We start from the raw sequence: 26,380 nt of genomic DNA, 5'->3' as shown, positions 1-26,380 counted from the left end.
AAAAGCACAGTTTTGACAAACTCAGTCAGATACAAGTTTGAATTGAAGTGTCTTTGGGATACAAGGTACGTTTCTGTGACTCCAAAGGTCCTTCCTGCTTTAAATCATCTCGCTTAAAACTTTGACTCTTTGCATCCACTCTGCTTCTATCTCAGACTCAGGAGGAAATCTTTTTGCCCTAAGCTGCAAAAAGCACGAGTCCTTGTCTGGCCACACAATTCTTTTTGCTGCCAACTCTGCTTAGATGTGGAGAAGGCAATGGCACCCCACTCCAGTACTCTTACCTGGAAAGTCCCATGGACAGAGGAGCCTGGTGGGCTGCAGTCCATGGGGTCGTGAAGAGTCGGACATGACTGAGTGAATTCACTTTCATTTTTCACTCTCATGCATTGGAGGAGGAAATGACAACCCACTCCAGTGTTCTTAACTGGAGAATCCCAGGGACGGGGGAGCCTGGTGGGCCGCCGTCTATGGGGTCGCACAGAGTCGGACATGACTGAAGCAACTTAGCAGTAGCAGCAGCAGCTGCTTAGATGAGAATTCACTGTGGAATCCACCCTTTGCGTCCTCCCAGTGGCCCTGCTGCAGGCTGCTCTGGGGCCCACGCTCTGTCCCTCTAGGGCCGCCACCTGTTCGGGCTGTCCCGCTGCTTCTCTGCCCTGAGCAGTCCTGAGGCTCTCCCTGAGTTCCCTCCCCTTATCACTCACCCACAGTCTCACTAAAAGGCTCAGCGCCCTATGGAATCCGCCTCAACTGCTGGCCGTGCAGATTCACGCCAGGGGCCTGCCCACACTGCAGTCATCATGCACGTGTGAGGCGTCGGTTCAGTCACGCTGGACTCTTCGCTGCAGCTGCCAGGCCCCTCTGTCCATGGGATTCTCCAGGCGAGAATACTGGAGTGGGTTGCCTTGCCCCGCTCCAGGGAACCTTCCCAATCTAGGGATCGAAACTGTGTCCTGCGTTGGCAGATGGATTCTTTACTGCTGAGCGACCTGGGAGGCCGCAGGGCCACCATACCCTCCTCCAACTCACTTAGATCCAAAACAGACTTAAAAAAACTGCTGACTCTGTGAAGTCTTCACAGCTGTCCTCAAAGCATTTAAAGATAATCAGATGCTACGTTCACACCAGGCCAGTCTGTCCGTTTCTCGCCCACAGGCACTCATGGGGAGATTTCTGCGGTCAAAGTCAAACCTCACAGATCAGTGTGTGTACAACCAGGACACGTCACAGATGATAAGGCGATAACCACCACCCTGGAAAGGGTTTTGGAAGGGCCTGTTTGGGGAATGAGCAACCAGCTGTTGCTCTTTTTAAGGGAAAGGCAGAAGACACCACCATATATGAGATTTGAAAGCGGACTGCCTTAGAGACTGACGTCAGTCAGACTTTTAAAACAGATATATCTGGAGAAACTTCCATTTGCAAAATATGGTGGTTTTTGATTTTTCTGTTTTATACCCAATCATCAAAAATATCCACATACTACCACTGAACCGGGAAGTTCCGTCTATAAAGAGGCAGTGCCAGCCAGCATGAACACGCACCAACACGCAGAGCAGGTTGGCCTCGGATAAAAAGCGGGTCACGTACCGGCTGCTGAAAGGCCTGACTCTGACCGCCACTGTCACTTGGCTGCTCTCCACCTTCAGGGGCCCTGTTTCTGCACAGGTTTTCTGAAGTGCGGTTTCTTCCTCAAGAAGGAATGTATTTTCCCGTGACCTTTCCCTCTGACTTGCAAGAAGAGAGCTCTGGGGCGTCTGTTTAACTTGCAGGGTGGGCCTCCTGCTTCTCAGAACCAAGGCAGCAGGGCTCCGAGGCTGCAGGATGCCACGCCTAGGTGTCGACCTGGGCTCTGAAATACACTTGAAGGGTGTCCTTTTCTCTAAGCTTTCAAATCTACGTGGAAGTTTCGCGGCTTCCTTCTCAGCAGCCCTGTGATGCGAGGCCCCTGCTCCTGACACTTTGGTCTCCAACATGCTCTCAGTGGGCCTAACTGCCACGCACGCTGTGCGAACAGCTCCAGTCTGACTCTGGGACCCGGCGGGCGCCCGCTCACGTAGGGCCTTAAGGGCAATGTTCTCACCCACCCCACTGAGGGCAGAACGCATCGCTGCGCATCTTCCATCAGCCTTCATTTCAGGGTCTTTTTCTGGAGTTAAAGGTACAAAAGGTGCAACAGGCAAGTCTTCATCACTGCTTCCAGCTTTGACATTTTCACCAGTTTCTGGTGGAGGCCGACTGTTTTCTGTTCTGCCGCCCACATCCCGCTTGCCTTTCCACTTTCCCATGCAATCTGTCTTAGTCCGACGCTGTAATGCAAGGCGTGTTTCTGCCGCTTTCGCACCGGCGGCTCCCGACTCACGACCAAGCAAAGAGGGTTCCTTGCTCCTGGTTGCTCTCCTCTGAAGTGTCAACCTCCCCACAGGGTTAGGAAGGAGGGGTGTGTCTTCTGTTTTCTTACAGGCAGAAATAACGTAAGTGCTGTTGATGTCTCTGACTTTACTTGCAGATCTCAGTAATGGATCATCATTTTCACACTCCAACGAGTCTGACCTAGGATGCAGCTTCAGCTTGCTGCCCTGGGGGAGGACACTCAGGGATGACGTCTTCGTGGAGGAAGGAACGCCAAGGTGATCTCTGTCGTTTCTGCCGTGTGCGGTGGAGGCTGACATGGTGGCAGAAAGTTATTTTTAAAAAGAATGTTGCTGAAGAAATGTTAAGCTCTTTAGACGTTCATGTGACTTCCGGCCCTTTCTTATGCAACAGTTGCCAAAATTATCTGCTAAAATAAAATAAATAAATAAAATTTAAACTGTGCAGATTACAAACAGGCTTTAAAAACACGAGGACCTTCCATGGGAAAGTGACTTCTCGGGGCATACATTAGGTCATGATCTCCACTGAGATATCGTTCCCAGGCAGCTTCGGACAAATCTCTGACCTCAAAGACCATACAGTCATTGCTCAACAAACGTGTGCTAAGATCCCATGAGGTGCCAGGCCCTCTGGTGGATACTATGAATTTCAAAGACAAAACTATTTTCATTTCCTTAGTCTAGAAAGAATGTACACATAAAGACTATATCAGGTCAAATGCGCCAGGTGACTTAAAAAGATGCAAAAAGCACATATCAAAGAAGGTATAAGACTAGTCAATAAGCACATGAAATGACGCTCAACGTCACGGGTCGCTAGGGAAAAGCAAGTCAGAACTATAATGAGATACCACATCATACCCATTAGGATGGAAACTATCCAAAAAAAAAAAGCAGAAAACAAGTATGGACCAGGACACGGAGAAATGGGTAAGCTCGTAAACTGTTGCTGGGAATGGAAAATGGTAAAACCGCTGTGAAAAACAGTAGGAATGGCCTCAAAAAATTAAAATTGGCCTATACTAAGTCGCTTCAGCTGTGTCCGACTCTTTGTGACCCCAGGGGCTACAGTCCACCAGACCCCGCTGTCTGTGGGGCTTCCAGGCAAGAACGCTGACTGGAGTGGGTCGCCATGCCGCCTTCCAGGGGATGGTCCCGAGCCAGGGATCGCGCCCCCCTCTTCCGTCTCCTGCCCTGGCAGGCAGGTTCTGTACTAGTACCACCGAGTTAGCATATGACCTAGCAATTCCGCTTCTGGGTATACACCAAAGAGGACTGAGAGTAGGGTCTCAAACGAAGAGATGTCGGCATACCCACGCTCACAGCAGCGTCATTCCTAATAGAGAAAATGGGGAAGCAACGCGAATGTCCACTGACCAATGAATGGCCTACCAAAACATGGTATATTCCTACAATGGAAAATTATTCAGCCTTAAAAAGGAAAGAAATTCTGCAATATGCTACCATATTGGTGAACCTTGAGGACATTATATTAAGTGAAATAAACCAGTCCCCAAAAGACAAATAATCTATGATACCACTTATATCAAGTACTTATAGTAGTTAAAATCAGCAGCAGAAAGTATAATGGGGGTGGCTACGGAAGGGAGCACGGAGAGTTACTATTTAATAGATGCAGAATTTCAGACTGACCAGATAACAAGGGTTATGGGGTGGATGGCAGTGATGACCATGTATTTAAAGGTGTGCATTTAAAAATGGTTAAAATGAATAAATGCTAGAAAAGAGAACATGTCAGCAGAGATTTTTTTTAAGTGCCCCCCAGTTTGGGGAGCAGTGAGGGGGACTAACAGACACCCCAGCACCAAAGTTAAAGACGAGTGAAGCGTTTCTGCGTGTGCTGAACACACCTGACATGCAAGAATGCCTCGGGGAGATGAGCTTGAGGGGCGTCACAAGGCAGATCCCACCCGAATAGGCACCAGAGGCAGCAAATGTGAGCACTGTAAGGAGGAAACTTATGCAAGATCAGTTAAGTATTCAGCCTGCCCTCTAGCAGTCAGACAACAAAGTTGACAGGAATGTAAGCAAATATGTGTCAACAATATCTATCCAGTAGTTACGGAGAAGGCAATGGCAACCCACTCCAGTACTCTGGCCTGGAAAATCCCACAGGCGGAGGAGCCTGGTGGGCTGCAGTCCATGGGGTCGCAGAGAGTCGGACACGACTGAAGCGACTTAGCAGCAGTAGCAGTCATGTTTAGAAGAATTAGCAGCAGTAGCACTCATGTTTAGAAGAAAAGAGAACAGCAGAGACAGCTAAGAGGTCTGGCTTCCCGTCAACGCTGCATCCAACTGGCTATACTGATGTAAACAAGTCTTTAAATTTGCATGTCTGATTCTAACTTGCAAAATGACATCTGATGAAACTATTTCATTGTGAAGGCAAATAAAGGAACCCTCATTTAAAACAGAGTGAGGGGTGGGAGTGGAGGGTATCTGAACAGGAGCTCTCGTGTTTTATCCCTTGCTACATTCACAGACTCTACAGGAAGAAGCTACTTCACATCCCAGGGCAAAGAGGAAGAAAGGTTTCATCCTCACCTAGCAACGGCCCAGTCAATGAAAAACTAGCAGCTCAGCCACTAGGAGGTCATCACCACCCAGGCTGTCCCTCTCCTCTGATGGACTGTCATTGAATTCCCTCCTTTTCTCCACACAGGCAGGCCTCATCTGGCTTAGGGGCTTGCTTTGTTGCCCCTTCTGCATTTTTGTTACAAACTGAATGTTTGTAGCAACCGTGTGTCCACAAGTCAGTGCCATTTTCCAAGTGAGCATCTGCTCACTTCAGGTCCCTGTCACAGCTCTGGAAATTCCCACACTTTAAACGTTTCCATTAGATACTACTGGTCAAGGTGATCTGTGGCCAGTGGAATTGATGTTAGTAGGAGGACTCCTGAAGGTTCTGATGATGGCTACCGTTTTTACCAACCAAGTATTCTAAATGAAGGTATATACATTGTTCTTTAGACATAATACTATCGCACACATAGCGGGCTACAATATAGCACGTGTGTAACTCTTCAATGAAAAAACATTCAGGAGACTGGCTGTGTGGTCTCCCTGAGCCCACACAATCTGGGAGGCGGAACCAGCTGCCCCTCTCCTGGGGCTGGTCCCCACTTGAAGCTCGCCATGAGCTGCAGCTCTCTACTGCTCCCACATAGACTCTTCCTGCTAATACAGCAACTAACCGTCGTATTTTTAAAATCAACCCCAGAGATCATGACTCTGGAGGTACAAAACAACAGAGGTTCATTTTTAAGTAACCTGTGCAAGTTCTAAATCATTAACAATCATGCCAGGATCGAAGCATCTTCCATCACCTTCTAACTAAAAGCAGGCAATCTTTTAAAGATTTCCTGATACGGAAGTAAATACAGAAGCAAGAAGAAACCGAGGTCTTGACCCGCAGCTGAAAACCGGCTGCTATTTACAAGGAGCGCGACAGCTCTGGGTCTGGGGCGGGGCGGGGGCACGCCCCGGGACACTGGAGGGAAGAGGTGCCCAGACCCCGGGGTGGGCTCTCAGCGGCCACCCCGCCGCCCGGCGGCCACGCGCCCGGAAGACGCCCTCCCAGGGGTCCGCGGCGGGGAGGGCGCGGCCCGATCCCGCCCGCGGCCCTCCCGGGAAAACCCCGGCCCGCCCCCCTTGGGGACCCTCGCACCCGTCCCCGGGGCCCCGCTCTCCCCTCCCCAGGGACCCCCGGCCCTCCCGGACTCCCGAGCTGTCCACCCACCCCACCCTCGCCCGCACAGACGCGCCGCCCCCGGACCACAGCCCCCACCTCGCAGGCTCCCGGCCTCCTCGCGCCGCTCACGCCTCCGCTGCCGCCCCGCGGTTTGAATACGCGCCCCGCCCTCTGATTGGCTGCCGGGCGCCGCGCACGCACGTCTTCCCGGAAACGCGCGCGCATCTCCTAGGCAACGGCCCCGCCCCCTGGGTTGCGCGCGCCGCGGAGGGACGCGGGCGGCCGGGGCGCGGACTGCGGGCGGGGGGCGCGCTCCAGGGGCCGGGGGGCGCGCTCGAGGGGGCGGGGGCGCGGACTTCGAGCGGCGGGGGCGCGTCCGGGGTGCTTAGCGGAGGACGCGGACGTTGATGCCCTTGTCCAGCCCCGGAGCAAGATGAGCACCGTCCGTCCGCGTCGCCCCAGGACCTCTCTGTGCAGAAATAACTGCGTGCTCCCTCGGTTCAGTTCAGTTCAGTTCAGTTCAGTTCAGTCGCTCAGTCGTGTCCGACTCTTTGCGACCCCATGAATCGCAGCATGCCAGGCCTCCCTGTCCATCACCAACTCCCGGAGTTCACCTAGACTCACGTCCATCGAGTCAGTGATGCCATCCAGGCATCTCATCCTCTGTCGTCCCCTTCTCCTCCTGCCCCCAATCCCTCCCAGCATCAGGGTCTTTTCCAATGAGTCAACTCTTCGCATGAGGTGGCCACAAAGTATTGGAGTTTCAGCTTTAGCATCAGTCCTTCCAAAGAACAACCAGGACTGATCTCCTTTAGAATGGACTGGTTGGATCTCCTTGCAGTCCAAGGGACTCTCAAGAGCCTTGCCACAGCCATTCACGGTTTTCTAGGATTTCGGGTGCAAAGCCTAGTGATGGGAAGTGCGCTGAATGTCTTAGATGGAAGTTTTTCATTTAATCCTGAATACCTTACCAGGTAAATATTAACATGATCCCCCAGTTTACCAATGAGGGGCTGAGGTTTACAATTAAATTGTGAAAAATTAGACAACTAGCTGGCGGTGCAACTAGAATTACAAGCCCACCTCGTGAGATATAACTCAGTTTCTAGAAATAGCCTACTAATGTTTTGAAACACGAAAAAATAAGTAGACTTGCTGAAAACTAACCAGATGAATGAGACGAACTGCAGTTGAAAAGATATTTTAAACTAACTTTTAAATAGCAAAAAGTGCAGGTAAACAAATTGGATTCAGTGGGACAGAAAGAGAAATTAGAAGGGACTCTGAATGCATAGAAAAATTGAATGTATAATAAAATGCTCATTCTAAAACTCCCTGTAAAAATCATTCTAAAATTTATTGAAATTAAGCTATAGAGCAACCATCAGAAAAAAAGAATGTAGTATTTATCAGGTCTATGGCAAAATAATCAAGTCTAGAGAGCAAAAGAAGAAATGGCAAAGGAGAATACTGACAAACACAAACACATAAAAATTCTAAACTCATACATAGTTCAAAATAATGAAAATAAAATGTAAACTAGAAAAATACATTAAGTATGACAGAAGATATAAAGATACCTTTCAATATTACAAGTAAAAGAAGTTTATAAGTAGAAATGGATAGTTCAGTTCAGTTCAGTCGCTCAGTCGTGTCCAACTCTTTGTGACCCCATGAATCGCAGCATGCCAGGCCTCCCTGTCCATTGCCAAATCCCGGAGCTTGCTCAAACTCATGTCCATTGAGTCGGTGATGCCATCCAACAATCTCATCCTCTGTCATCCCCTTCTCCTCCTGCCTTCAATCTTTCCCAGCATCGGGGTCTTTTCCAGTGAGTCTGTTCTTCACATCTGGCCAAAGTACTGGAGTTTCAGCTTCAGCATCAGTCCTTCCAATGAACACCCAGGACTGATCCCCTTTAGAATGGACTGGTTGGATCTCCTTGCAGTCCAAGGGACTCTCAAGACTCTTCTCCAACACCACAGTTCAAAAGCATCAATTCTTCGGTGCTCAGGTTTCCTTATAGTCCAACTCTCACATCCATACATGACCACTGGAAAAACCATAGCCTTGACTAGACGGACCTTTGTTGACTATGTAATGTCTCCGCTTTTTAATATGCTGTCTAGGTTGGTCACAACTTTCCTTCCAAGGAGTAAGCATCTTTTAATTTCATGGATGCAATCACCACCTGCAGTGATTTTGGAGCCCCCCAAAATAATGTCAGCCACTGTTTCCACTGTTTACCCATCTATTTGCCATGAAGTGACAGGACCGGATCCCATGATCTTAGTTTTCTGAATGTTGAGCTTTAAGCCAACTTTTTCACTCTCTTCTTTCACTATTTACTCAACAAATATTTATTAAGCTTCTTTTACATGTCAGACCTTAGACTAAGCAGTAGGGGTAGGAGTGAGTGGGTGTGGACCCTCCTCTCAAGCAGCTTACCAATTTCTGTCGCTAGAAATGTGCACTTTTAATTCTGATGCAAAAATCACTGGTACTGAAATTTTAAAACTTTTTCCTAAATTTTTTTTTTTACAGTTGCATTTAATGGCTGGGTTTTACAGTTTATTTTTATCTGAATTATTTTTGTGTGTACAGCCACTCACTTCTATCCCTACCGCTTAGTGTAAGGTCTGACATGTAAAAGAAGCTTAATAAATACTTGTTGAGTAAATACCAGACCCCTCTAGAAAGCAATATGGTCATTTATAGAAGGAAACATAAGAGATTCATATTCTTTGCCCTGGTTACAAAAATTTATTCTTAGAAAATGTTTCAGTAGAAACCAAACAGTTTGTGGGCCCCAAACAGAAAAACCCTCCGTGGCTTACCATGAAAACATGCATTAAATTATTAAAAATAAGGGGGAAAAATAATAAATTATATTACAACAATTAAAGTCATTAAAGTTACAATGACAAATTAACTAGCAGACAGTGCATGGCCTGAGGACCTGCTTCCGCCCCAGACTGTGAGCACAAGATGGAGCAGGGCTTTGCCTGTGTCCCCCTGGGCCCCCTGTGCCTGGCATGAAGCACCTTCACAGGACACGCTTCCTGGACACACTTCCCTCTTCTCCTTCTCGCTCTGCAGGAAGCTCCTCATTTAATTCCAACTATGGGAACAGTCCTCAACAGAATCAAGGGCCCCCTCTGAGCCAGCTCCAGGTTATGCAAGAGGGATTTCGGTCTTTTATTTATTACACGGAGATGGTGCTCCTCTCTTCAGATCCTGCCCACAGCTCTCCTGCAGGGAAAGTCACTTCTGGGGACCTCCGCTTCTGCATCTGGGAATTGCAGATGCAAATACCACCTACCTTAGAGAGTCACGTGAGGATTAAATTAGATTATGCACGCAAAGTACTTAGTGTGGAGCTGGGTACAGGATTATGCTCTACAAATGTAAGCTACTAAATTGCATTGCCTAAAAACATCCTCCAAAATGCTGCAAAGCCCTGGCCAGTGCTGACGAACTGCGATCACGCATGCACAGGCTGTCTGCTACAATGCTGACACATTTTACTTTACGAAGGTTAAGGATTATGACTTAATCCCTAGAAAAAACCACAAGATGACATAGCTCATTCTTCTGTGCTGGACTCACTGGACTCTATTAAAACTCAGGAGAGAGCAATGAAAAACCATCTCCAAGTGGAAGCAGAACTAATCTCCATTTTGCTCTAATATGATTAACATTTTTTAGAACTTCGGATCTTCTATGCTTTTTGATGGAAGACAAGAAAAAGGAATCTATACACCTGAAACTAACATGGTGTTGTAAATCAACTATACTTCATTTAAAAAAAATAATATTGAACTAAAATTAAAAAGGAGTCTAGAAATGCAGATGTGACCACACAGGCTCAAGGGTGAGCAGCCCGCAGGCACCGAACTTCATCTCAAGCCCTGGGGCCTCTAGTCTAGACTTTGGGGACACGTCATCTCCTCCAACATCCATACATGTGGCCTCAGAGCACTGCCCCCTCCCCCCGGTTCAGGCAGACGGAATATTTCCTCACTATGACACAGCTGCTGGTTAAAAGGCTCTGTAGTTCAAACCTGTCTTCAGCTTTGACTCATTAAAATAATAGCTCCTCCAGGAATCTAAAGTCATACAATCTGCTTGCCACTTGGATCACTTTACCTCTCTATCCCTTGGCTTCTTGGCCTGTAAAAGGAGATATCAATAATAACTAGAAAAACCAAACCAGACCATGTAAGAGAAATTATTAGAAACAGATGGCACATGACTGTAAATTTTAACTGATGCATTTTGCTTTATTGATGACACCAAAGCCTTTGACAGCATGGATCACAACAGACTGGAAAATTCTTTAAAAATTCTTAAAAAAATGGCAGTACCAGATGACCTGACCTGCCTCCTGAGAAATCTGTATGCAGGTCAAGAAGCAACAGTTAGAACTGGACGTGGAACAACAGACTGGTTCCAAATAGGGAAAGGAGTACATCAAGGCTGTATCTTGTCACCCTACTTATTCAACTTATATGCAGAGTACATCATGAGAAACGCTGGCCTGGAAGAAGCACAAGCTGGAATCAAGATTGCTGGGAGAAATATCAATAACCTCAGATATGTAGACGACACCACACTTATGACAGAAAGCAAAGAAGAGCTAAAGAGCCTCTTGATGAAAGTGAAAGAGGAGAGTGAAAAAGTTGGCTTAAAACTCAACATTCAGAAAACTTAAATCATGGCATCTAGTCCCATCACTTCATGGGAAATAGATGGGGAAACAGTGGAAACAGTGGCTGACTTTATTTTTCTAGGCTCCAAAATCACTGCACATGGTGACTGCAGCCATGAAATTAAAAGACGCTTATTCCTTGGAAGAAAAGCTATGACCAACCTAGACAGCATATTAAAAAGCAGAGACATTACTTTGCCAACAAAGGTCATAGTTAAAGCTATGGTTTTTTCAGTGGTCACGTGTCGATGTGAGAGTTGGACTGTGAAGAAAGCTGAGCGCAGAAGAATTGATGCTTTTGAACTGTGGTGTTGGAGAAGACTCTTGAGAGTCCCTTGGACTACAAGAAAATCCAACTAGCCCATCCTAAAGGAGATTAGTCCTGAATATTCATTGGAAGGACTGATGCTGAAGCTGAAACTCCAATACTTTGGCCAGATGTGAAGAACCGACATTGGAAAAGACCCTGATTCTGGGAAAGATTGAAGGCAGGAGGAGAAGGGGACGACAGAGGATGAGATGGTTGGATGGCATCACCGATGCAATAGACATGAATTTGAGCAAACTCCAGGAGGTGGTGACGGACAGCGAGGCCTGGCCTGCTGCAGTCCATGGGGTTGCAGTCAGACGTGACTGAGAGACTGAACTGAACTTCTTTAATCCACCAGAGGGAGACAAACCAAAAGAAAACGTGTAGAAAGTGTTCAGAAGTAAACCGAGCACATTCAAAGACTTCTATTATGTTAAGATAAAGAAAACTGATTAACTCATGCTAATCAATGGTCATAGCACATAAATCTATCTCAATTTATCCAAATTCATAATTTTTAAATTATTAAAAAAAGGGTATGTTATCTGGCTGTACAAAAAAAGGAAAAACAACACCCACAGTTGTTTGTATTTGGTTGCATTTTAGGCTCCATGATAAAAAAAGGAAAAAGTGCAACAGGACTATGGGAATTAATTTTAATGCCCAGAATAGCAGTGGAGGAAAAGTGATCAGAGCTGAGCTCCATCACCACTCAGTGGAGGGACCCGAGGCAGGCCTCCCTGTATAGTTTCCTCACCTCTGAATCCAATTTCTGGATTAAATTATCCAGTGAGAGTGAAAGTTGCTCAGTCATGTCAGACTCTGCGACGCCATGGATTGTGGCCCTCCAGGTTCCTCTGTCCATGGAATTCTCCAGGCAAGAGTACTGGAGTGGGTAGCCGTCCCCTTCTCAAGGGAACTTTCCCAAGCCAGGGATTGAACCCAGGTCTCCTGTGTTGCAGACAGATTCTTTACCGTCTGAGCCACCAGCTGCTGCTGCTAAGTCACTTCAGTCGTGTCCGACTCTGTGTGACCCCAGAGAAGGCAGCCCACCAGGCTCCCCCGTCCCTGGGATTCTCCAGGCAAGAACACTGGAGTGGGTTGCCATTTCCTTCTCCAATGCATGAAACTGAAAAGTGAAAGTGAAGTTGCTCAGTTGTGTCCGACTCTTCTCGACCCCACTGACTGCAGCCTTCCAGGCTCCTCCGTCCATGGGATTTTCCAGGCAAGAGTACTGGAGTGGGGTGCCATTGAGGTCCCTAAATTATCCAATAAGCCAGCAGTTCCTAAGTCCCTTCCTTATGTAAGTTGTGTCCGTTATCTCATTTAATCTCCGCAACACTATAAGGGTGGTGCTATGGTCACATTACTGCTGTTTTGCACATGAGGAAACTGAGTTTCCAGGCAGTCAGATGATCTGCCTGGTAGTATTGGCCTATTTAAGTCACAGAGCCAAGTTCAGAACTCAGGGAATGGGGCTTCCTCCCCGGTGCCCTGCAGGGCTCCCCTGAACTGCTGTTTTTACAAAGATTCTTTCTGAGTCCCACATTTCTGTGACACTGTGATAAGCACAGGAGTCAAACAAACTTAAGGGTGGTTTGAATCCCATGGATGGAGGAGCCTGGTGGGCTACAGTCCACGGGGTCGCAAAGAGTCGGACACGACTGAGCGACTTCACTTTCACTTTCAAGGGTGGTTTTAAATCTGTCATATTTTGTATTTTCTCTCTAAATTGTGATACACATTAGAACGAGAGTCTTAGAAGCAGGCACATCACAGGCTTGTGTTTGGATGCGGCTGATGAAATCTTTATTATCTACTCAGCGACATCAGCGAAATACATTTAGCAACACTGCCAGGATTTTTAAAAAGAAACAATTACATTAAGCAAGTAATCCTTTTTTTAATAGAAAAAGAAAAGGACTCAGGGATTAGTCAATGTTCCAGACACTCTTTTCTCTTTGAATGGTTTGCTGGTTTCATTCCAGAGAAGATTAGTAAGATTTAGAACCGTTGGCAACCCCAAAGCCTACGGGGTAACCTGATTCTACATAAAGGGAGCTCTGGGACTCACTTACGAAGAATGTTTCTGTTCTTTTTTTTTAAAAAAAAGGCTGAGCTTGACCTTCGATCAGGTGTCTTCTCCCCACGGTGGCTTGCCAACATGGCCCAAGGTCATTTCTGACATCTTGTTAAAAAGGCTGCTGACGCTTCCAAGTGGAATTGGAGCTGTTTTTCTAAAGTGGGGAATGAAAGAGTTTGGTGTCACGTCACTTTCAACAAGTTTAAAGACATGGTCTCAGTAAGAATGTTGAATTTGTATAAATCATTCAGCTCTCCATCTTAAGCCCCAAGTAGTTTACACTCACATAGCAGTCACTGGTAAATTGAGGATACAGAATTGTCTAAACTGATACAAAGTTAGTTTGTGTGTTCACATTAATCAGTCTTCTCACTTAAAAAACAGCATAAAAAAGATTGTCCCAAGTGACTGCTTGCCTTACTTGTGGCTTTCAGAGGGCAGCTGCCAAATGAGAGGCCACCTGGAAAGCAAGAATTATCCATCACAGCCTTGCAGTGGGAGAAGGGCGTGCTCACCAGCCTTGCACCTTCATGAATAATTCCACACCCGTCCACAGGCCTTTGCTCATTTGCAGAAGGCTTAATTTTTTCTTTTCTCTTAGACCACAGTCTGTTCTCTGACTCACTCAGGGCAGGAAAAAAAGAAATCCGCCATCAGAAAGAGTTCTGCGTTTCTTTTTCAGATCCAGTGGTCCGGATGCAACAGAGAGTGTAGTGTCTGTTTGGATTAATGTTTCTCAGTTCTGGCAGCGCGGGGATGAATAAGGGTGGTATTCTCTGTTCTCTGTGATGACAGTGTTCCCCCACGCCGTGATGGGGTTTGTGTGCACTTTATGGGTTTAATTCATATGAAATGATATGAAACAATGCCCAAAGAACTAGTCTTCTCCACTGTCCTTTATTTCTCCCAGCTGCGTGTCTCCAATATTATTAATTAAATCACCACCATTCACTGGCCCCAAACATGCGCTCCAGATGACAACAATATCAGGCCTGAGCACTCTGACTTTATCTTCCTGAGAAAAGAAAGCGAAAACAAACTTCTGACTGATCAGTTTTCTCCGTCTCCTGAATTTAACAAGGGGAATGAAGTCTGCAGGCCTAGAAATCGGTTCCACTGTGTGAATGTTGAAAGCAGGGCTGTCCAGTATAATGAGAATTGTGAATCGTAAAGCAGAGACGTGCCTGCTGTCCAGAGGTTAGGACACTGTGCTCCTAATACAGATGTCCTGCCTTCGACCCGTGGTCGGGGAGCTAAGACTCCGCATGCCACGGGGCATGGCCCAAAGAAATTTAAATCTCAGAGCAGCCACAGTAAGAAAAAGGAAAGAAAAGGGTAATTCTTTTGAAGAATATATTTTATTTAACCCAACATATCAGAAATGCCATTTCAATACATAATTAACCTAAAACTCTAAGGTATAGGTGATTCAATATTATAGAATTGTGTACAACGTAATTGTACACTCAGTGTGATTCACAACATAGCGATTCACACTTCTTAAAGACCACACTCCATTTATAAAATATTGGTTACATCCCCCGTGTGTAATCCATCCTTGTAGCTTATTTATTTTATGCCTAGTTGTTTGACCTCTTAATCCCCTACCCCTGTTATGACCCGCCCCCCACCCTCCCTCCCTCTACTGGTAACCATTGGTTTGTTCTCTGTATCTGCGGGTCTGTTTCCTTTTTGTTATATTCGCTATTTGGTTGTCCTTTTTAGATTCTACGTGTCAGTGACACCATGTGGCGTTCGTCTTTTCCTGTCTGACTTAGCAGTGCCTTCCAAGGCCAGCTATGCTGCAAATGGCAGAATTTCATTCTTTTTGATGGCTGAGCAATATTCCATTGTATGTGTACATATATATACCTCATGGGCTTCTTTACCCATTTATCCGTTGACAGACAATATCGAAATGATTAGTGAGAGATTCTATGTTCTCAGACATCCAAGTGCGCGTCCCGCACTTACAGAACCGGCCACACCCTCAGCACCCAAGAGCCACCGTATTGGACGGGGCGGGGCAGAAGCACCCCCTCTCACTGCAGGCAGAGATGAGAAAGCAGGGCCTTACGATGCGGGTTGGGAATGAGTCACGGGCTAACGGCACCCAGCTGGACGAAGGGGGCGCAGTCCTGCAGCTCCGAGCTCTGGCCGCACACTTCAAGGCCTCTCTCCTCATGTGTCTGGGCTTTAACTGGTCCTGCCGATGGCAGGTCTGCAGTTTGAGGCTGTTTCTGATTTCACGAAGTTGTAGCCTGCTTGCAGCTCATATGTACCTGACTCTGCTCAATCAATGCGAATTTCAAAATTCATTCCTTGTGATTTTTCTCGGTTCAAATCCCTGGCTTTCTCCCTGCACTTAATTTAGGAACTCTGCTGCAAAATTACACAGCAGAAAGAAGAACCGAGTCAGCAAAAGAGGGAAGAAACCCATGGGAGGAATCGCGGGGGCCCCTCTTCGAAACTCACGACACGCGTCGAGCCAAAGGGGAGAGATTCTCTCTGTGCCCGGCTGGGGAAGAGGGTGGAATGCCTTTGAGAAATACTACACCAGGTTCAGAGCTGCAGGCTAAGCCCCGCTCATTTCTTCTGCTGCTCTGTAACGTAAGACTCCGTTTCTGAGTAGCTGCAAGCCCAGCGTCACACCCCGGATTCTAAATGAGACCTGAGAGGCAACGGTACCTTGAGGACCCAGGACCCCTCTGGCCTGGAGGGAAGCCCTGTGGGCAGCTAGACTCTGGGTGATGTTATGAACTTGCCCCCGGCTCCTTCCTCACCAAGCTGGGCGGGCTCCCTGTTAAAGCTCCACTTGAATGTATTAAGGGTTCTGCTCCAACGCCTGACCTTCCGGCGCTGAGACTGAGCCCCATGAGCCTGGTTTCTGCCGTCTCCCTGAGCTAGCGGCGTCTTTAGTTGCCCGGCCCTTTCCTGGAACGTGGCAGCTGATACTTCTTCCTCACCTTCCTCCCCGAGGACACGAGGACACGCTGGGCTCAGGGAGCCCTCTGTGTGACAGGTGCCAGGGCGGGGTCATCAGGATGGCACAGGCCCGCCCGCAGGGTGGTGGGCGCGGCTGAGGGCGGTGCTCCTGGCTGCCCCCCACCCTGCTCCCTGGAGGTGCGGGGAGGGGAGGTGGAGGCCACACGGACAGACCAGCATTCTCTCAACGCCAGGCTTCCATTCCTGCTGTCACCCTCCGCCCTGCAACTCTCCTTTCTGCTTCCCCTTCCAGGAGGGGAGAGGTTTTCCCCCGAGAAATAAGACAGGCAGTGAGGGGGCTTCCCTTTCTCTGCGCCCCACCCCTGCTCCCCGCAGGGGCCTCCGTCACCCCCACCCCCAGCAGAGCAGCTTTGATCCCTGCGGATCTGGGGCCCTGGGCTGATGCCTGCATCCTGGGCTCCACCTTACCGGCTCCTGGCGTCCCCAACCTTACAAACACACTAACTCCACACTCCCCTCCACCCCCAAATCTCACAGAATTGCAAGGAAATTTAGTCATCATTTATCCACAACTAAGTATGAAGTCTGCATTATTTTATTTTTTGAACACTATTTTTAAATTCGATATAGTTAATCTACTGTATTATGTTAGTTTGACGTGTACAACATAGTGACTCAGTATTTTACAGATTATGCTCTATGTAAAGCTATTATAAAATACTGGCTATATTCCATAAGCTAGAACATTACTTCCTTGTATTAATAGATTTTTTAATTTTGTATCTAGTAGTTTGTATTTCTTTTTTACACTTTTTATTTTGGGAGTATAGCTGATTTACAGTGTTGTGCTACTTTTTGCCACGCAGCAAAGTCATCAGTCACACATGGATACGTGTTTGTAGGATTCCTCTCCCAGTTTGTGCATTATTTTAAAAGGGCACATGGTGGAAACCGTGCAGCTCTCTCCTTATAGGCTGCACGTCTGCCTTACTACTCTTCTTCCAAACATACTTTCTCTTTTTTCACGTCAGTTGAGTACAGTTCAGTTGCTCAGTCCTGTCCGACTCTTTGCGACCCCACGAATTGCAGCACGCCAGGCCTCCCTGTCCATCACCAAGTCCCGGAGTTCACCCAAACCCACGTGCATCGAGTGCCATCCAGCCATCTCATCCTCGGTCGTGCATTTATGTAAAGCGTTATTTTCAGTTAGGAATTTTCTGCCTCCTTTATATTTTTGCATTTGTAAAAGTCATAATTTACTCTGTGGGAAACGTCTTAAAAACCCTGACAATTGTTTACAGACATCGTAATTTCCTTCGCAAAGCACCGCTTTTAATTAAATGCACTCAGTTGCCTAACTCACACGGCAGCAGCTTTGTCAGCTCTAAGATGCTGCCTGGCTTCAGAATCACTTTGTCATTATTTCCCAATTCCAAGCACTTATCATCCTCTGTGATTCCAAAGTAAATATCACTAGGCATGAACACAGGAAAAAAAAAAACCCATATGTGAAGCTTTCCTTCCCTAATGAAACTGACCTTCCATTAGCAGACTCTTGGCCCTCCTCTAGGTGACAGCACCACCTGCGATGCACAGGTTCCCGACGGCCGGGTGCAGGTCCGGGGGCTGAGCCGCGTCCCCGGATGCTACAAGGCACGTCTCGTCTCACAGCAGCGGGGGGCAGTGTGGTGACCACTGCCCCATGGACTCAGTTGGAGCAGGGATCCCAGCCAGGCCAGGAGGGCTCAGATCTGCTGTCAGCAGGGAGCTGGGGTTCCTGCGCGAGGAAGCCTCAGGGAAGCCGTGCAGTTATGCTCTGAAAATCTCCTCCTGCTCCCGACTGGACAGCTCCAGAGTGACAGGGTTCCTAGAATGAGGTCATCCGGCTCAGAAGCGGCTAGATTTGGACTTGAGGTGATGGCTTCCCCCGACTTCCAGGCAGCATGTGAATCTGAACATTTAGAATGAAAAAATAGAAGGACTTGGTGACTGAGCTGTTTCAGAGACTAGAGAGAGAAAGGAGCTGATGACAACTCCCTGATTTTTTTAAATTGAAGTATAGCTGACTTACAATGCTGTGTGAATTACTGCTGTGCTGCGAAGTGCCTCAGTTATGCATATGTGTACAATCTTTTGCATACGTACAGAATACATATGCATACACTTTTTCCCTTTATGCTTTATCACAGGACATTGAATATAGTTCCCTGTGCTGTGCAGGAGGACCTTGGTTATCCACTCTCTCTCAGTTCAGTTCAGTTCAGTCGCTCAGTCGTGTCCAACTCTTTGCGACCCCATGAATCGCAGCACGCCAGGCCTCCCTGTCCATCACCATCTCCCGGAGTACACTCAGATTCACGCCCATCAAGTCCGTGACGCCATCCAGCCATCTCATCCTCGGTCGTCCCCTTCTCCTCCTGCCCCCAATCCCTCCCAGCATCAGTGGCTGATCCCAAACTCCCCTAGGCAGCCACAGGTCTGTTCTGTCTGGACGACTCTCCCTGGACCTGGAGCACAGGAAGCCCTCACAGCACAGGCGACAGGCAAACTGGAACGGGGATTTCATAAGGAAGGTTGTCAGTGTGGCCCTGTGTGTGCTAAATCGCTTCCGTTGTGTCCGACTCTGTGTGACCCCATGGACTGTAGCCCGCTAGGCTCCTCTGTCCATGGGATTCTCTAGGCAAAAATGCTGGAGTGGATTGCCATTTCCTCCTCCAGGGGATCTTCCTGACCCAGGGATCAAACCCGAATCTTTGCACTGACAGGTGGGTTCTTTACCACGAGCACCACCTGGGAAGCCCCAGTTTGGCTCTAGACAAGTCAAATTTGAGCCAAGACTCAGTGGAGAATTACAGATCTATAACTACAGCACAGAACTGTCCCCAAGAGTTGGACACAACAGGGCAACTGAACAACAAAGGCAACTACAGCAGAGATCGAAGGGCAGGATCGGAGGTTTTACGGACTCACATAGCTTTATTATAGAATACAGTATTTCAAACTCATGAAATACAGACCAAGCCACAGGGAACTTCTGTGTCCCCAGCACCAGGCTTCCTAATGATCAACCCCTGGCCAATCGAATTTCCTCCAGACTCCCCCGCCCTCAGGATTCTGAAGTATATTCCAGGCAAGGGGTGATATAAAAGCAGGAAGCATAGAATACATAGCTTTGGTAAGACCTCAGGGAAATTTAAAGCAAAACTTCTCATCTCACAGCTGAGTAAAGCTCAAGATCAGAGTTAGTAATTCATTTTCTCTAATGGAAAAAATATTTGCAAAAGGCTTTGCCAAGTTTTCATCTTTCTGAGACAAAGTATGAAAAAGGATATGCAAATTTTTCAGAAAGCTACATGCCACCTAAAATCATTGTTTGCAAACATTTTATAAACTACTGTCAACACTCAAGAAGTAAACATTTGCCTTATCCTGACTTCATTGGTAATTCTGTCCAATAACAAACAGCACACGTGCCGATAAAATAGGTCCCCACACCCACAGCGTAACAAGAGAGTGTGCTTCCGTAACTGTCACTGGCGGGGGCCCCAGAGCCTCTGGGGTCACTCTGCATGCACCTGGGAGAGAACACAAGAGGCTCATCTCTGCGGAGTCAGCTTACCTGCGGCTGCCAGCAGAGTCACCTCGAATGTCCCGCCACCTCCGGTTTCACACCTGCCCAGTTCATGGGGCCACCTTTGTGCTGTTCGTGGGGAGCAGAAGATACAACCAGGCAATAAGGGCTGTTGATATGAATCACACAGAGGGGCACAACCTGGATAATATTCAGCCTGACGACAGAGAACAGTACTGTTTGATCGGAAAATACGACGGTTCATGCAGCCCAGTTAGATTCATTAAATTCATCAGTGTGAGTCATAGTTTAAGTATGTGGTGATGTTCTTCATAAAGATATTATGAAAACCACACACACACATACAAGCTTGGGTTTGGGGGGACAGAAATTCTGATTTTAAAAATGTACTTGGTCTATTACTAGAAAAAAATTTTGATTTAAAAATATGCTTGGTATTAGAAGAATGAATACAATGGCATTGAAAGAACCTTATTAAACGGCACTGCATACTGCAGTGCCTGAAAGACACTTAGATTTCACTCAGGTGTCTAAACACAAGAGGTGCTTGCTTCCCATCCGGCAATAAAGCAACTGAAAAGTGGATTAGGTGTCCCGGTCATAGATCACAGTTAGCAGAAGGGCAAAACAAACATCTGAGACCACATATGACCAGTCATCCCCTCATTAAAATTTCAAGCTGTATAATAATTCGTTACAAACGTCTATGATTTAAAGTTTGAACACAGGGCTCTGCGGGGTAAGGCTGCCATCTGTCCCTTCTTGGGGGGCGCTGGCTCCCATTCAGAGAGTACGTCCTTCCTTCCTCTATAGTTCATCTTCTTTCTTCCATGAAATGAGAGATGGTAGCCTTTTAAGAAAAATAACATCTTTAATTAGGAAAAATTACAAGCACCCCTGGACCGTCGAAAACAATGGTCTAGAAGGACTGCCTGCAGCCGCCGCCCCAGCAGGAGGGAGCAAGGTGCGAGGAGGGGGAAGCTGAGATCTCCAGGAGTGAGAGGCTGAGAATCCGGCGAACTGAAGGAGGATCAGAGGTGGTGTGGGGGCGGGAGGCGGCCGGTCCCTCCGTCCGCCCCCTCCTCAGCCCCCTGCCCCCGAGCTCTGCACAGCACTGAGCTCCCGTCCCCATGCAGAGCCTGTGAATCAGGGCTCCTCTCCACTGTATCCTCCACATGCTGCCTTCAAAAAAGGGGGTCCACGAGCCCCAATATGGAAGCTGAACCTGAGAGGCTTAACAGAGACGCTGACAGAGACACGGGGTCGGGGGACCTGCGGCGGGGGCAGAAGCCACACGCCCACTTGCTAGGCTGTCCAGTGAGGCGGTGGAGCGGCCCAGCAGGACTGTTTTGCTTCAGGATGGTCTCCTGCAGACAAGGTTTGCAAAGCTGTCTTGCTTTTCTGACCACACTGCTTCCATCTGTCAAGTCTGAGCCTCGTGAAAAGCTGTCCTTCCTTTGCGATCATTGTCGACGTGTGGACGTGGCCTCGTAGGTGTGCACACTCGTGCTCACTGCCCCCTGCGCGGGGCCTGGAGAGCGGCTGTGCCTGCTCCCTTCAGTGGGCAGACACAGAGGGCCAGGGCGAGGGGGCGTCCTGAGGGGTTCGGCACACTCGGGAGACTGTGGCCCCACTGCTCGCCTTGGGTGGAGGCGACAGACACTAGGCTTTCTACCTGTCACTCTCACGCCCAGGAGGATGCAGAGGGTACAAAGCCTAAACGCCAGCCTTTCCGTAACACACCGTCTAACTGACCCAGCTATGCAGATACTAACAGTTCTCAAAGCAACGAAGTGCTGATGGATGGGAGCAAAACTCCATCCTTCCTTCCGGAGTTTAAAATCATCAGCTGAGGGATCTGAACGCCTGGCCCCAGACGGGCCAGCCCTGGAGGCCTCGTGTTCAAGAGGGTGCCACCAAGAGGTGGAAGAGCTCGGCCCCGGAGGAGGGCCGCCGCGCCTCAGCTTCCTTCAATCACCCAGACTCTAAGGCTGGTTTATGATGCAGCCTGCCCACTGAGGGCAGGGACAACGCCACTGTGTCCTGAGCACTGAACACGCATCCAGAAGACAGTGTGAGCTCAGGGAATGTGTGTGGAGTACACTGATATATGTTTCAATTTTTTAAATAAGTCAACTAAACCAGCAAAATAGCATTAACATAAAACTATACCTTGCAAAGCAGCATTCACGTAACTCATTTCAATCAGCGTGCATGCCTGCCAAGTCCCTTCGCTCGTGTCCTCCTCTTTGTGACCCCATGGACCTCTGTCCATGGATTCTCCAGGCAAGAACACTGGAGCGGGTTGCTGTTTCCTCCTCCAGGGGTTCTTCCCGACCCAGGGATCAAGCCCGTGTCTCTTGCGTTGGCGGGAGGGCTCTTTACCACCAGTGCCACCTGGGGAGGCCATTTTGCTAAGCAGCCCACATTAAATAAACGTTTACCCAGCCGAAAGGAAAACTGAGAGAGAAAACAGATATTTTACATTTCTATTAAGGAGCGCTGACCAGTTTTTCCGTTTTTTTGTCATTTACTTTTTCCTAACATTCATTGATTCAACAATAATCCAGGAGCCAACATGCACACACACGGTGGATACGGAACAGAAGAATCCCTATCTGAGTCAGGCCATGCAGGTTTCTGCTTCTGACGATAGCTAGGAGCAATACTGATTGGAAAAAAAAAAAAAAAGGACTTTTTCCCAGAGAGAAAAATTTTTATTTAGTAATTCACTTTCTGATGTTGTTTTTTAATTTAGGAAAATTAAAAAGGTAAATAAATACAATATGGCTGTATAAACTTAATTATTAAAACTTTTTACATCATGTTAATTTTTTGTTTCATGTACATGTCACATTTATCAACCCACACAGTAACAGTGTACAGAAGTTTCACTGACGATACACAATAAAAATGATTCAAGGTGGTGTAACAAGTCACTTCTGAGCATTGCTTCTATCGTGCTTTCTGATAATGTCCATAAGGTTGGCCCCCGTAACCAGATCGCTCTGCGTCTGTCTGTCTTTCTGCTGCTCCTTTCTTCTCTGATCGTGCAGGTAAGGGGAATTCAACAGCTGTGGGGGCAGAAGGGACCCTGTGGGTTTCACACGTTTTGCAATGTCCCAGAAGAGTCTTTTTGAGTTGTTATTGATGAAAGTGATCGCTGTTCCATGTTGACCTAATCGCCCCACTCTTCCAATCTGAAATGAAATGCAAAGGACATTTTCAAAATGCTTACATGAAATCCTCACATCTCTTGAAAGAAATTGAAGACTAGTATTTAAAGAGGCTTCACTACGATGAATATTTGTCCAGATGGCAGCTGCTGAGTGGGTCCTCTCAATATACCTGTGACATCAATTTAGGGGGCTGCCATTAGCACAGTCCCAATAGAAAATAAAAACAGTAAGAGTACTGCCTGCGAAACTCGTGTTTCAGCCAAGCGTGTGAGTGTGTGTGCGTTTGTACATACACGAAGGAGGAAAGGACACAAAGATGTCTCTTACTGCGAATGAGTTATGGGAAAAACTTTTCGAAAGCTACTATAACTAAGGGTGAAACGACTACCTTCTTCATAGTACTTGGATACCTGGAAGTCGGAGATCGAAGCAAATCCATTTTCGCATGAAGTTATTTCTCATTTTGACAGAATTAAATACACACAAATTTGTGGAGACCTATGATAAGGAACAAAACTGACATGTCTCCAAATATACTGAGAAACTCTTCAAAAGGGAAAGACACAATCCTGGTCAATTTCTGCTCCTTAATTGAAAATGAAGTATATTCAGATTATTTAAATGAATCAATTGTTCCTCCCACTAGGAATTTCTCTTATAGATATATCTGCAGGAGAGGCCCCGACAGCTGAGTGCCTGGGCGTTTAACACCACACTGGAAACATCTGGTCATCTAGCAGTGAGGCATTTGTTAGATAAATGACAGGACACCCATGTAATACATTCCCACGCAACCACGAAAACAGAACGAGCCAGATTCAACAAGAAAACCCTTTAAAGCGCTTACAACAGTGCCTGGCCTTAGGCTCAGCACTCAGTACATATTAACACTTAGTGAAGCCAGCTAGGATGAGTGCTGATAAGGCAAGATGTCAAAGATTAATCCACTAACAAAGGAAGGGTGCCTGGATGCAGACGTGGCACGTGCACATGTGGCTGTTCCGTCGCTCAGGCACGTCCAGTTCTTTTCGACCCCACGGACTACAGCCCGCCAGGCCCCTCCGTCCATGGGAGTCTCCAGGCAAGACCCCCGGAGCAGGTGTCCATGCCCTCCTCCAGGGGACCCTCCCGACCCAGGGAGTGAACCCGCGTCTCCTGCACTGGCAGCTGCGTTCTCTGCCGCTGAGCCAGCGGGGAAGCCCCATGGAATGCGCCTCAGCCACGAGAGAGGATGGAACGACGCATCTGTAACAGCATGGACCCAACCAGAAATGACTGCACCGCGTGAGGACGGCCACACGAAGACAAACACCGTGAAATGACTGCACCGCGTGAGGAGGGCCACATGAAGACAAACACCGTGTGATGTCACTCATGTGTGGAACCGAAAAAGAAGGTGCAAATGAATCCAAGTCCAGAACAGAAAGAGACTAACAGAAAAGGAACGTGTGGTTACTAAAGGGGAAGGGGGTGGGATGAGGGATAAATGAGCAGATTGGGATTAACAGATACACGCTAAGGCCCATAAAACAGGAAACCAAGGACCCACTGTACAGCAGAGGGGCCGCTACTCAGCACCGTGTTAACAACCTACCAGGGAGAAGAGCCTGAAAACGCGTGTGCGAGCACGCACACACACACACACACACACCAGTATCATAGCAGTGCCCATACACACACACACACACAGAGCATCACAGTGGCGCCCCCCCACACACACACACAGAGCACCACAGCGCACACGCACACACACGGACACACACACACCATCACAGCGGTGCCCATGGTAAACTGCCAGCCACAGGGCTGACCTGGGCGAGGGAGAGCTGAGTACGTAGTTACATCCAGCACACTTCGTTTAAGAAGCTTCTTGAGTATTTTAACATTCCAGACAGATTTCCATCCAAAATTATCAAACTGAAAGTCTGGAAAGAAATGAGCTTCAGTCACTTGAACAGTCAGCCCTGTGGCATAACCAAGTCTCTGAGGCACAGGGAAACGAGGTGGTGTGGAGAAAACAGAGAGGGAGGGAGGGCAGACGGCCAGATGATAAGTCTTTGGGGAATAGAGCGGCGGCGCAGTGAAGGCGCTATGGGCGTTTCAGTGGGTGAGCCCGAAAAACGCGACACTCAGAGGTGGCTGTAAGAACGGCAGCCAAAGACTGTGCTCCAAGAGGCTGCAAGTGGCGCCGGGAAGGGAGCAGGCAGCAGCCAGCGAGGTAACCCAGCGCTGAGAGAGGCATTGTTCCTGCCGGAAAAGAGGAGAGGCGCTTATCTCTCGAGCAAAGGGAGGGGACACCCTCGAGAGGGGAAGGTCTAGAGCAAACAGGGACACGGACAGGCGACGGAAGACACGATTCCTGAAACACAAACACTTCAACAGATCAACCTTGTTTTGGCCAGATGTAGCAACTTAAAACAACCTTTTAAATAAAGCCCTCTTTTTCTCCTTATAAAGGCCATTTAATACGCTCATTGAAGAAAACAAAAAATACAAAGAAAATAAAACTAAACCAAAAGCTAACCACTTAAATTTTTCTAACAAACATTTTAGGTTGTTTTTTCCAACTAATTTTTTAAAAGTTTCATCTGTTTATTCCACCGCTGCACAGGCTTTTCTCTAGGCGTGGCGAGCGGGGGCTGCTCTAGTTGCAACGGTTTCTCCTGCTGTGAAGCACAGGCTCTAGGGCGCCAGGGCTCAGAAGCTGCAGCTCCCGGACTCCAGAGCACAGGCTCAATAGCTCTGGCGCGTGGGCTTTGCTGCTCCAAGGCATGTGGGACCTCCCCACACCAGGGAGCAAACCCGCGTCTCTTGCATCAGCAGGCAGACTCGTAACCACTGAGCCACCAGGGGAGCCCCCAACTCATTTTTAATGCATTCCAGGCATCCCAGAGTTCTTCTGAAAAAGACATATTTAGTTTATATACATTTATTTATCTAATTTTTTTTACCTTTTGGCCGCACCGTAAAGCATGTGGGATCTTAGTTCCCCAAACCACGCAGGGGTCAAACTGGAGTCCCCTGCAGTGGAAGCGTGGAGTCTTAATTACTAAACCACCAGGGAAGTCCTTAAATAGATATATTTCAAAAGCAAAAATACATGCAGTTTTATGTTTTGCTTTTTAAAAAAAAAAACAACTCACGACTATATCGACAATGCCTTGCATGAGAAAACTCCCGAGTAGGGTCTGCCCTGGTGGTTTGGTGGTAAAGAATCTGCTGCCGCTGCAGGAGATGTGGGTTCGATCCCTGCTCCGAGGAGACTCTGTACACCACGGGGCAGCTAAGCCCCTGCGCCCCAGCTATGAGACTGTCTGTGCTCTGAGCCTGGGCTCCGCAACGAGATAAGCCACTGCAACAAGGAGCCTGCAGGCTGCACCGGGAGCAGTCCCCGCTCCCCACAACTAGAGAGGAGCCCCCGTTCACCGCAGCTAGAGAGGAGCCCCCGCTCACCGCAGCTAGAGAGGAG

General features: G+C 47.9%; 2 protein-coding genes across 3 annotated transcripts in view; both read right to left on the bottom strand.

Moving 5' to 3' along the window:
• KIF14 (kinesin family member 14) overlaps positions 1-2,785 on the bottom strand; it is a 39,882-nt gene extending 37,097 nt beyond the window's left edge. The window contains exon 1 of the mRNA XM_040263235.1: positions 1,594-2,785. Coding sequence (XP_040119169.1) covers positions 1,594-2,675 — 1,082 coding nt within the window. The 5' untranslated portion in view covers positions 2,676-2,785. The remainder of the gene's footprint in view (positions 1-1,593) is intronic.
• Positions 2,786-22,420: 19,635 nt separating this feature from the next.
• DDX59 (DEAD-box helicase 59) overlaps positions 22,421-26,380 on the bottom strand; it is a 17,561-nt gene continuing 13,601 nt past the window's right edge. For both annotated transcript variants that reach the window (XM_040263233.1, XM_040263234.1), the window contains exon 8: positions 22,421-22,932. In XM_040263233.1, coding sequence (XP_040119167.1) covers positions 22,669-22,932 — 264 coding nt within the window. In that variant the 3' untranslated portion in view covers positions 22,421-22,668. The remainder of the gene's footprint in view (positions 22,933-26,380) is intronic.

This window comes from Oryx dammah, unplaced genomic scaffold, assembly GCF_014754425.2.
Source record: "Oryx dammah isolate SB20612 unplaced genomic scaffold, SCBI_Odam_1.1 HiC_scaffold_21, whole genome shotgun sequence".
NCBI lineage: Eukaryota > Metazoa > Chordata > Mammalia > Artiodactyla > Bovidae > Oryx > Oryx dammah.
The sequence above is the reverse complement of the archived record's forward strand: the minus strand, read 5'-3'. Positions and strand labels throughout refer to the sequence as shown.